General features: G+C 35.6%; 1 protein-coding gene across 2 annotated transcripts in view; it reads right to left on the bottom strand.

Annotated features, from left to right (window-relative positions):
- LOC150105803 (sushi, von Willebrand factor type A, EGF and pentraxin domain-containing protein 1-like) overlaps positions 1 to 13,405 on the bottom strand; it is a 358,579-nt gene that overhangs the window by 324,680 nt on the left and 20,494 nt on the right. For both annotated transcript variants that reach the window (XM_090394354.1, XM_090394355.1), the window contains exons 2-4: positions 13,152 to 13,366; positions 11,904 to 12,083; positions 9,055 to 9,210 (exon numbers count right to left, since the gene is read on the bottom strand). In XM_090394354.1, the coding sequence (XP_090250480.1) occupies positions 9,055 to 9,210; positions 11,904 to 12,083; positions 13,152 to 13,366 (551 nt within the window). The remainder of the gene's footprint in view (positions 1 to 9,054; positions 9,211 to 11,903; positions 12,084 to 13,151; positions 13,367 to 13,405) is intronic.

The raw sequence follows: 13,405 nt of genomic DNA on the forward strand, positions 1-13,405 counted from the left end.
GGGACTTTCTGTTCATCCATAAGTCTGGTGAGCTGGCGGTAGTCCGTTTCTCCTTCGGGCTGTATGCGGACTCCATCGTCGGTGTTTTTAGCTGATGAGAACTTGATGTTATTGTTCTTCATTGTCTCAGCAAGTGACGACCAGTTTTCTTTAGCTCTCAAGATTACTGGCGGAATCCTCTCTTTGGGCTGTGTCAATGTCCCTGTTCTTTCATCAGCTAGCGCTGATGTATCCATTGGAGCTGTAGTTTCCGACGTCTGAGGTATTATTTCAGGATGTGTTGCAGGGGATTTTTTCTTTCTCTTCTTCCGTTTAACTTCCTGAAAGCTACTGGAGTTTGAAGGAGAGATGTCTTCAGTAGTTATTGCTGGCTCGCAGGCGTTGTCATGTGAAGGGTGAGGAAGTTTAGAGGGATGGGTATCCTCTGTCTCCGCTTCAAGGATCTGGTGTGCTCCGATTTTATCTGGCCATTTTTTGTGTAGCAAGTTGCCTAAATCCCTGAATAGCGTCAAAAGTTCCTGAAAATTGAGATCGTCGAAGGACTTATCCATGGCTAGGCTTATGAAAATAAGCTAGAACTAAAAGTAGAACTAAAAGTCTTACCTGCTCTGTTTATCGAGCACGAACCTACGGTACAGTAGTAAACTCCGATTGAACTCTGCTAAACTGCTGCGTGAAGGACACACTCTTGGGATCCAATCCTCTCTGCCCTCCGGACCTCTGCCTCCATTCCAATGCCAAAGTGTATAGCGAAAAGAACTTATGTACTTTGCGAACGAGTTTTCCAAACAGGTGCAACCATTAAGTTACTTAAGTATAAAGAGCTAATAAGCTTCATTTCGGCAATGAAAACATTACTTAAATTAAGGGGATATTAATTCCCACATAGTTTTAAAACCGAATAAGAAACTCAAAGATTGGAATCAGAGAGTTTCTTGCCGAATATAGTATAGTAAACTATAAAGTATCGGCGCACACTAGCGTTAGCCAATGCAAGTGATCCTAGTACGTGGTACAATCTCGGGCAACTCGTTGCAAAGGTGAGTAAAGTTCAGATCGCTATTCTTAGGTATTTTCCATAATGTAAAATACACATTTCCTAGGAAATGTATGCTGTTATTACATTATGGAGGGAGGTCACTACCCAGACCGGTTTCAGCCTTTTTTGAGGCTTCATCAGTGAGTAGCTAGACCCAATACACTTTTCGCTATACACTTTGGCATTGGGTCTAGCTACTCACTGATGAAGCCTCAAAAAAGGCTGAAACCGGTCTGGGTAGTGACCTCCCTCCATAATGTAATAACAGCATACATTTCCTAGGAAATGTGTTTTTACATTATGGAAAATACCTAAGAATAGCGATCTGAACTTTACTCACCTTTGCAACGAGTTGCCCGAGATTGTACCACGTACTAGGATCACTTGCATTGGCTAACGCTAGTGTGCGCCGATATTTTATAGATTACTATACTATATTCGGCAAGAAACTCTCTGATTCCAATCTTTGAGTTTCTTATTCGGTTTTAAAACTATGTGGGAATTAATATCCCCTTAATTTAAGTAACAGAATGTATGATTACTAACTATTATAATAACGGAATTAACTGACGTCAATTATTCTTTATTCGTAGAATTTTCAACTGAGTATCACAGGCATCATCAGTACAGGTACAAGGCTAATTAAACAATAACTGTTATATTCACAAAGTGTCACCTAAGTAGCTAAGGTTAAATTTCCTAAATTTATTTAATTATTATTATTATTTATTTATTTTTTATATTATTTAAATTATTTAAATTTAATTATTTAGTTATTTAATTATTAAATAATGTCCACTTTTAAAATTGCAACTTGGGATGTCAGAACTCTGTATGAAGCTGGCAAATTAAGAAATGCCACAAGAGAAATGAAGAGGCTGGGCATCCGGATTTTGGGAATTTGCGAGACAAGATGGCCAGGATCTGGAAAGTGTCAACAAGATAATACAACAATGTATTACTCTGGGAATGATGAGAACAAACATCGACATGGTGTAGCTGTAATAGTAGATGAAGAAATCAATAAATCAGTAATAAATTGGATTCCATTTTCTGAAAGGATAATGCTGTTACAACTTAAGGGAAACCCCGTTAACATAAATATCATCCAAGCTTATGCACCCACAGCTGACAAAAGTGAAGAAGATGTTGAAGAGTTTTATGAACACCTAAAAGAGATTAAAAACCTAACAAAGAAACATGATATAAGCACAGTGATGGGTGACTTCAATGCAAAAGTAGGAAGAGGGGGGTGATGGAGAAATTGTTGGCGAACATGGCTTAGGCACCAGAAATGACAGAGGAGATCGCCTAGTCCAGTTCTGTCAGGAAGAAGATCTAACAATAGCAAATCGCCTCAAGATAACCAACATAACATTGTCCGAAATCAAATTGATTATATACTGATAAATAAAAGATTCCACAGTAGTATAAAGAGTACAAAGACTTATCCTGGAGCAGATATCTCATCAGACCACAATCCCATAGTTGCAGAAGTACGTCTTAGATTAAAATCAGCTAAAAAATCACAAAAGAAGAAAAAGAAAATTGATGTAGAAAAACTGAAAGACACGAACATAAATAAAAGTGCCAAGACACAGCTTAACCTGCGATTACAACAGATTAACATAGAAGAAAATAAAAGTGTGGAATCTCTTTGGAATAGCTTAAAGAATGCCATTGGAACAACAAGTATTGAAGAAGTAGGTTATGTGAATAATATAAAACAACAGGAATGGATGACAGATGAGATTCTTTCTCTTATTGATACAAGAAGAATGTACAAAAACAAAGACCTAGCCAGGTATGCAGAAACACATAACATCATCAAGAAAAAAATAAAAGAAGCCAAGGAAAATTGGATGAAAAATTTATGTACTGAAATTGAACTGCTTCAGAAGAAACATGATAATTTCAATCTGTATAAGAAAATCAACGAAATTTCCGGAAAACTGAGGAAAAAGCAAATAGTGTCTCTAAGAGACGAAAATGGAAAAATAGTTCTAGAAGAAGAGAATAAAGCACAGATTAGGATAAAATATGTAACAGAACTTTTCAATGATACTAGACAGAAGCCTATAAATATAAAAGATAACATTCAAGGCCCAGCAATCATGAAATGCGAAATAGAGAATGCTATACGAACAAGTAAAACAGGAAAAGCCAGTGGACCAGATGGTGTGCAAACAGAATTTTTAAAATTAATAGAACCAGATAACATCAAACTTCTTGAAAAACTATTTAATGAAATATATGAAAGTGATGAATTTCCATCAGATTGGCTCAAATCTACATTTATCACTATCCCAAAGAAACCCAAAGCGAATTCCTGTGGTGACTTCCGACTTATTAGTCTAATGAGCCAAACATTAAAAATATTTTTGAAAGTAATTCAGAATCGCATTTATAGAAAAAGTGAAGAAACTCTAAGTGAAACACAATTCGGCTTTCGGAATGGTTTTGGTACTAGAGAGGCCCTTTTCTGTACCCAAATATTGATACAAAAATGCATAGAAAAACAGAAATCTGTCTTTATGTGTTTCATAGATTTTGAAAAAGCATTCGACAAAGTCAGACACACTAACTTAATAGAAGTCCTTCAACAAATAAGGCTAGATGAACAAGACATAAGACTAATAACAAATCTGTATTGGAATCAGTTAGCTACCGTTCAATTAGACAACATTACCACCAGTGATATTAACATCAAAAGAGGAGTGAGACAAGGATGTGTGCTCTCACCACTCCTGTTCAACATATACGCAGAGGTAATCTTTAAAAAAGCATTGGAAGAATGTCCAGAGAGAATCAAAATAAATGGAAAGATTGTTAACAACCTACGATATGCAGATGACACCGTGCTAATTGCAGATAACATTATGGATCCCAAAAACTCATTGACAGAGTATACATAGAAAGCCAAAGAATGGGAATAAATATAAACATCAACAAGACAAAATACATGATCATCAGCAAACATCCAGCCTCATCAATGAAACTGACACTCAATGGGAAAAATATTGATCAAGTGTCAAGATATAAATATCTTGGTTGTTGGCTTAATGAACGGTGGGGATCCAGAAATAGATATAAAGACAAGGATTGAAGTTGCACGGCAGTCCTTCATGAAAATGAGAACACTATTCTGTAATAAAGACCTAAACATGGAAGTCAGATGTCGAATGCTGAAATGTTACGTGTGGTCTATCCTGTCTATGGAGTTGAAACATGGACATTGAAGGTGACAACCATCAAGAAAATTGAAGCCTCTGAGATGTGGCTATACAGAAGAATGCTAAAGATATCATGGACAGAAAAAATTACCAATGAAGATGTCTTAAAATCCATTGGCAAAGCTAAACATCTTGTACAAATAATCAAGAAACGAAAAACATCATATCTTGGCCACATCATGAGAAACAGCAAATACCAACTTCTACAAACTATTTTGGTAGGAAGAATTGATGGCAAAGGAACTAGAGGAAGAAAAAGCATATCATGGTTTGACAACATCAAGACGTGGACAGGAAAGAGCAGTGCACAACTGCTCAGATTAGCACAAGACCGCAGTTTGTTCGCCAAGATGGTCGCTGACCTTCGATAAAAGATAGCACAATAAGAAGAATTATTAAATAATAATTATTTAATTATTCAATTATAATAATTTTTTTTAAATTATATATATGTGTATATACAATTATATGTTAGGCAAGATTTGCTGCTTTATAAAGTACTATCTCCCACAAGGGGGGGATAAGACGTAGACCATCGGATCTGTTTAGGTTAGGGAAGTGAAGTAATGTTTCACATGTTTCTTTGTATAGCCGTTCCATTAGGAACCGACTTTTGTGAATGACTTTTGTCTTGTTCCACTTAACTCTATATCTGGTGTTGATGGCATGTTCTGCAATTCCAGACTGTTCGGGTTCAAGGTACTGGATGTATGACTGGCGTTCTTCTAACCGGACCTGAGCAGATCTTCCTGTTTGTCCAAAATATGATAATTCACACAAGCAGAGAATCTGGTATACACCTGGATAGCTGAGATGTGGGAGCTTGTCCTTTGGAGACATTAGGAAAGTGGAGATTTTTTTGACGGGTCAAAACGTCACACAGATATTTAGTGATTTTAGCACCTTAGCTATGCATTCACTAACCCCTTGTACATAGGGGATAGGCATATGTGTAGGTTCTTCTGTACTTGAAGAGGATGCTGGAGCAAGACTACTTAAAGCTCTTTTTATGAAGGACTTCTTATAGCCATTGGATATGAAGGAGAAATTAATATGCTGTAATTCTTTTTGTAAAAGTTCTTCTGAAGAACAAAAGGAGTGGGCTCTATGAACTAGTGTTTTTATAGTACCTACCTTTTGCCTGGGATGGTGATGTGATTCAGCGTGGATGTACTGGCCTGAATGAGTCTCTTTCCTATAGACTGTGAATTGTAGATAACCATCTGGTTGGCGAAGAATCAAGAGGTCTAAAAATGCTAATTGCTTATTTACTTCTACTTCTAGGGTGAACTGGATCCTTGGATGAAGTGCATTAATTTTTGAGAGAAACAGTTGTAGTTCTTCTGAGGTGCCCTTCCATATGACAAAAATGTCGTCCACATATCTGAACCAAATGTTAGGTCTAGGTGTAATGTTGTCAAAGATATGCTGTTCAAAATGCTCCATGAAGTAGCTGGCAATAGCAGGAGATATTGGATTATCCATTGCTGTCCCTTCGATTTGTTGGTATAACTGGTTTTTGAAGGAAAAATAACCGGAATTTATTACAAATTCAAATAATTTGACAATGTCTGGAGGAAATTCTTGGTGTAGTAATTCTATGCTGTCCACCAACAGAACATTCGTAAATAGCGAACAACATCTAGACTAATCATAATCTCTGAATCGTCTAGATGCAGATCGGAAATTTTATTTCTGAAGTCCACAGAATTTTTTATATATGTAGCAGTTCTTCTAGTTGAAGAAGTGAGTAAATTTGACAGAATTTTTTTTTTTTTTAACTTATACAGTCTACAATGGTCTTAATGGAATTCCTGGCTTATGTACTTTTGGGAGACCATATAATCTTGGTGGGCACCCGAAGGGAGTCTTTAGTGTTTTCTTTTTATCTTCATCCCATATCGATATTTTTTCTATAAGGGCATTAAGCTTTTTTATTTGACTACTGGTAGGATCAGAAGTGAGGGGCCTATAAGTCGAATAGTCGCAGAGTAACAGTGATATTTTTCTCTCATATTCTCTTCTGTCTTGAATGACTACAGCCTTCCCTTTGTCAGCTTTCGTAATAATTAAAATAAAATAAAAAAAAAATAAATAAATAAATAAATAATAATAATAATTAAATAAATTTAGGAAATTTAACTTTAGCTACTTAGGTGGCGCTTTGTGAATATAACAGTTATTGTTTAATTAGCCTTGTACCTGTACTGATGATGCCTGTGATACTCAGGTGAAAATTCTACGAATAAAGAATAATTGACGCAAGTTAATTCCATTATTATAATAGTTAGTAATATGTCTACTCACGGTAGTTCCTTACTGAAACTTAGAATGTATGATGTTTGGAAGAAGTGGCTGAAAATGTATGTTCATATATTCAAAGGATTCAACAAAGCCTTACAAGGAACTCCTAACAAGATAGTGCTGTTAGCTAAAGAATTGAAACCGGAGATGTAAAGCATTTGGTGAAATTTGAGGAAGAAGAGCTCTCAAATGAAGATCTTACAGTGCTAGAAGCACAAAATGTTGCAGAAGAAGAAGAGAGAGAGAGAGAGAGAGAAAAAGAGAGCCCTAAAAAATCTAGTGAATAAACTGGCTAAGCATTTGACACTGTTAATAAGACAATTTGAGTCCTAACCTGGAGAGATTTAGCAAAGTAGAATGAATGTGCAAGATGCAATTTATTACTGCAGAGAAATTTATGCCGAAAAAAGGCAAAGTGTGCAAACTAAGTTGAACATAATGTACAAATTAAAGAAGTCTACTCACCCCCCCCACACACACACACAGAACATGAGCCTAGACCTTTCACAAATTATGCATCTAATTGGATGAACCATTCTCAGAACACTTTGTTGCAGTTCCTGAATTTAAAGAATTCATTATTGATTACCTAACCTCTCCTGCCTCCTACTCCAGCAATCCAGTACCATCAATATCATACACCAAATCATATTGATCGTACCTTTTCAACCCGGAGTGCATAACCTTACATTTTGCAACGTTAAACTGACAATCATTATCCTCTGCCCACAATGCCAACTTATTTAAATCATCTTGCAGGATATCTACATCACCTTTATCAACTACTGCTTTCCCCAGTTTTGCATCATCAGCAAACAATTTAATAATAATCTCAGCTCTGGCAGGATTCCACGGGAGTGGAATCCTGACAGAGCTGAGACTTAGATTTAATAATTTATCACACAGGCTGATATCCCATCCAGTCCCACTGCTGTGTTCACATTAATATTTTTTAATATGATGAACACCTCTACCTCAATGTTGATATGCATCTCTGTAACATCAGTAACTGTAAAATCACCACCAGGATGATACGCCTTTGCAAAAATGATCACTCAGCAACCCAACTATTTCTTTTGGTTCAGTCACCTTCCTACCATAAGAATTGTTTAAAATCATTCTATCATAGTTATTTTTCCTGTTACTTGTTACATAATGAAAAAAAACTTATGGGTTTACTTTGGTCTGTTTGGCTAATTCTCTCTCGTAGCCTGATTAGGCCTTTCTTACCATGCTAGTCACCCTTCTTGCTTGCACTTTGTACTGCTCATGAATGTGCTAATCGATTTTTTATTTATATTTCCTCCACAATGTTTTCTTTTTTTTGTGGCTCTTGCTTTAAATTCCTACTCATCTACTTAATTCCAACTTGGTTTATTTACTGGCATTAGGTACACACAGTCTGATACTCTCAAGCAATCTCTGACAACTTGACATGTGCTAATGACATTCTTTCCTTGTAGCTTCTCAAGCATGGCACTGTTCCAAGATGACTCCTGAGTCTCTCATAATCACTAGTCTTATAGTTGAATATAAACCCCTTAACGACAGAGAACGTTTGGCAACTTCCCAGCACAAGACCACATGGTCACTCTCTCTCCCCAATTGGTGGCAGAGTATCTACCTTGTATGGATACATCTCCTGATGCTATTATCATATCCAACACCCTCAAACTCCCTGTCCCCTCTATAACATGTTGTTTCATGTAATTATCCCTTAGCAACTGTATAAATCCCACTTCCATCTTGTCATGCTCCTTTTCCTCTCCCCCAATCGATGTCCCTATAGTGAAAGACTCCCATAATAATTGTTCAGCCTGCACTCACTGTGCTAATATAAAATCATGCCATCTACATCTTCCTGTGGATGCCCTGGTCTATAGAAGCACCCAACAATATATTTTGTTCTATTGGCCCCCAAATTAACCATCTCCCCCACACCTAAAATCCTGTTTAACTTCTAATTTTGTTAGCTGTACTTCTTCAGTCAGCAGTAATGCCCCACCTCCTGTCCAATTCCCTCTATCCTTCCTGAAAATACAATCACCTTTATATTCTATCCCTGTAACTATATTACTTTCCATCAAATAGGTCTTGCTGATGCCTATAATTTTTGGCCAAGTCAAGCTGACCAATGCCCAAAACTCCTCATCCTTATTCCTGATATTTTATGCATTCATGCACATGCATTTCAACATCCCTTTGTACCCATAGTTATCTTTGTGAAATGTACTTATCAAACCCATTCAAAATTTTGGGACCCATTATGGGACACTAAGGCAATATATGTGAAATCAATAGCTTCTATATACAAGTAGCCTAGAAGTAACAAGCAGTATGTTACAAACATACTGCCCATGCAAACTTTGTTGGCTTAGACTTGGGTAAAGGATTAAACAAAAATATAATTTATTTTAAGTAAAATTTACTATGCAAGTGAAAAAAATTTCTATAAAATAAAACAGTTTATAAACTTACGTTCGCATGATGTTCCATTTTTTGGATTTCCTTTATGACCCTGGATACAGAAGCAGTCATTATTGATGCTGCCCTCTTTGATAGTTGTGGAATTAGCTGGACATGGAGTACAGGGACCAGAACCAGCATGAGATTTATAAGTACCTTTTGGGCATACTGTAGTAAAAGTAATGAACACTCAAAATATTAAAAATGTCACACAGTTGCAATTTATAATAAAAATATACATATGAAAATAATAATTTCTAAAAAAAATAAGGAAAATGTATAATAGACAGTACAATACAGTTTATAAACTTACATTCACATGATGTTCCATTTTTTGAATTTTGATGACCCTGCATACAAAAGCAGTCATTATTGATGCTACTCTCTTTGACAGTTGTGGAATTAGCTGGACATGGAGTACAGGGACCAGGACCAGCATGAGATTTATAAGTACCTTTTGGACATATTGTATCTTGGACATCAGGTCTTAATTAGAATAAGTCCCGATAAGACAGCATATTGATTAGCGCTCAGATAACTGGGAGAATTTGGAAATGAGGTAATAAATTTTGAGGGAGTACATAAGCAGATTAACAAAAATGATATTAGGACTGTACGCTGTTGTTATGAGAACAGACTGAGGGCATGCAAACTGTAGAGTTTGGTAGATAGAAGACAAATGAGCAATATATAATGGAGACGTTAAACAAAAGGTATTTATAAGATGACACCAGAGAGAGAGAGAGATTTTCAGACAGTAAAGAAAGAGGAAGGAACACAGACATGCAGCTATCTCTGGAAACTGCTTAAAGAAGTGGTGAGTAAGAGGATGGGAATCGGCTTTTTTGCATGGAGGATTGTTGGAGTATGAAATGCATTGCTTGAAAGGATGATGAGAATGTAGACAGTGAACATGTTTAAGGAGTGGTATGATAGATTTTGTATTGTCTAAAATGGGCCTCCTATGATGAGTCTTGTGACTCCATGAAGTTCTGAATAATAATAAAGACTGACTGATATAATTGATAATAATTATTCCTAAAATAAAAAACAGCAATCTGATTAGAAGCATGTGATCTACATTCCATGCATGCTGGGAAGTGGTAATTTGGGATTTTCTAGAGAACTTTATTTCACAATTTCATCACTGTCATTAACATCATGCATTTCAAAAATTAAGGCCTCTTATGGCATCTTCTGGCCTTAGAAAAACTATTGGCAAATCACTCCAATGGATGCCCTGATGATCTTTTCCACCTTAGACAATACAGCCTTTCATATGACTTTTTAAACTCGTTCACCATCTACACTCTCAATGAATGTAATCCATTCCATGCTCCTACCACTCTCTGTTCAAAAAACTTCCTTCTTACACCATTAATCACCACATCTTTTCATAACTTCCAGGGATGGTCTCGTCCTTGTTCCTTCCCCTCAATCTACTATATAAAAAATTTGTTATATACTATATGACTGAAACATTTAATCTAGTAAATACATTTCAACAGCTTAAATGCCTCAGTCACATCACTTCATCTCCTTTCCACTAGACTTTGCAGATTACACGCCATCAGTCTATCGTCGTAACCAATTTTTACAGTCTAAGGTTCTGAGGTGGAAAATAATTGTCTAAAGTGGAAAAGATCATCAGAGCATCACTCTAATGGATGTCCTGATGATCTTTTCCACCTTAGACAATACAGCTTTTCATACCACTTTTTTTTCATTCACCATCTACACTTCCACTGAATGTATCAGGTATATGCATCCTCTCTACAGTTAATTTTCTCTCCAAACCTCAGTGACTAGATCTGATCAGAGTAATCCAGGTGTGATCTGATCAAGGCATTATACCAGGATTCACAGGATTAATATTGATACCCTTGAGGTTGAATGACTAGAAAGAGGGATCAAGATAGTAAGGTTAAATGGAGGTTGAAAGGCAAATGACATAATATAATAATAATAAAGATGAAAAGCACCTCCACAGCATAATTAAAAGAATGATGGGTCATTGTGACTTTTGACTGGAAGTCCCGATTCTTCCAAAAGATTAGATGGGATTTCAGCCTGTGTTTTGCACGCATGTGCAAGGGAATTGGCCTTACCCTTGACTTTTTAATTTAAGTCTCAGCTCAGGCAAAGTATGGAAGGAATGTGTGATAGATATGATGGTCCCATTTCATAAAGGTGAGTCCAAAACAGAAGTTGAGAATTACAGACCCATTACTATCTCAGGAGTGATAGTTAAAGTTTTGGAAAAGTTGGTGAAAGCTAGAATTCAAGATTGGGTGGATAATAATTTGATTATTTTTAGAGGTCAGCATGGCATTGTTAACCCTGCAGAGGTAGCGGCTGATCTGACAGATACAAACAAATTGTTTAATATAAATATTCTTACACATATCCAGTGTATAGCTTGGAGGTCATGAGCAGCTGCGCATGCATATGTTACGAGTGATATTCCACACTGTTTATGCAATCAGTTTTGGTTTAACACGTGTTATGTAAAGGTGTGTGATATTTCACAGTAAATTTTATCTGAGAGATACAGCGACCTCCGATGTCAGTTGAAAATAAAATGTATGAAATGCATTGGAAAAATATATCGATTGTATAATCCATCAGATGTTGAAGAGATTCAGTGAATTTGTTACTCGAGTCCGATGAAGAATGATAGAATCGAATGCAAAATTGCTGTTTTAGAATTCATAATTAATATTTTTTTAAATGAAACTTTAATTTCATTTTCAAAAAAAAAAAAAGTTTAACTTTTAATTGTTGTGACATTTGTGTTAAAAAATGCACAGTTGAGAAGTTTTCAGCACAGCTATGTTCAATATATTAGTGGTCAAACTTACATTTGCATTCCTTTTGATGACCACTTCCATAATAACCTGGTTTGCATGCACATTCATAACGACCACCTTTAGTTCCACAAAAGCAATCAGCATTAAAATCACAGCAATCTGCGCCAGCACTACAAAATGTATTACACAATGATGAATCCTTAGCAGCATCCCAGCTAACCTCTTTAATATCTGAAAGATAATTTTTTTATGTAGCACAAAATTTTATAATACAAAACAATCATGACAAAAAAAAAAGTACAGTAAAATTACTCATTTTAGCACAAGTTTATTACAGCGATCTGAATGTTGTTTAGAAAAAGCATTAATGAAATAAAATAAAAAATAATAATCCAAAATACAAGTGGAACATTAACATTCAAATCAACTCAGGACCAATAAGAGCTATTTCAAAATATCTAGGTCCCAATATTTCACAGTACATACATATTTGAATGCTCAGAGCTGAACAGCAATCTCTTGCAGAAGACAAGCAAGAGATGTTTTTTTTCCACTTTACACCACTGTTGACTCTTTTCTAGTTTCTCATTTTCATGTAGTGTTTTGATTACATATTAAAATGATCCTATTTAACAGTGCTTTAATTAAAGCTGCTTTCTAGGAATGCTAAACACACCAAGCAGAACATTACTGTAATTTAGCATAAATTCATATCAGCATTCTATCTGATACTACATCAAAGAATTTCTCTCTCTCTCTCTCTACTTTTTCAAATTAGTATTCAACAGAAAATCATTACCTTGTATTTAACATACTAGTTCTCATGCGATCACCAATTTTAATCAGCATTAAGCTGAATTAACACATGGGAAGGTAACCATCTGTGAACATTAAGTACTAAAAGTGATATATTTTTGTATGAGCCTCCATTGCTCAGTCAGTAATAAAGATGCCTTTTGGAAAGTTCTGAGTTGGAATCTCATCTATTACATGAAGAATCTTTGCAAGGATTTTTCAAATGAAAGTGATTTAGCCCGTCTCAAAATAACAAGCTCTATCTTTCATAAAACAAGCAGACTGGCTGGAGAACACATGCAATTAACAAACAAAAAATATGCATGTGAGTTATATTGGTATAGTGTGAAGGTGTGATGATTCTTGGTACTCCAGGACTCATCACCCCTTCACATCACCACTTTCATGCATAACTTCATTACAAAATTAGTTATTCCAAAATTAGAAATTTTGAAATGTATGCAGTGTAATCAAAATGAACTTAACTTATAACATGCTACTTACCATCTCTAAGCTGCTCATTGACTGTCTTGATATAATCAAAATCTTTTAAAATGTAAATGTGATCTGGAGATGTTGCAACTCCTAACAGTTCTTTTTCATTAGTATCTGCTACTCCAACTGCAAATATTATTATACCTGAATTTTTCAGCTGTTTGGAAATTTCAAGGGGACTGTGCCCATCATTGCTCTGACCATCTGTTATAAGAATAATAATCCTTTAAAGAAATAAAAAATAAGTATCATTAACATTGAGC

The sequence above is a fragment of the Typopeltis vanoorti genome, chromosome 6 (assembly GCF_054136105.1).
Source record: "Typopeltis vanoorti isolate ZY-2024b chromosome 6, IOZ_Tvanoo_1.0, whole genome shotgun sequence".
Taxonomy (NCBI): domain Eukaryota; kingdom Metazoa; phylum Arthropoda; class Arachnida; order Uropygi; family Thelyphonidae; genus Typopeltis; species Typopeltis vanoorti.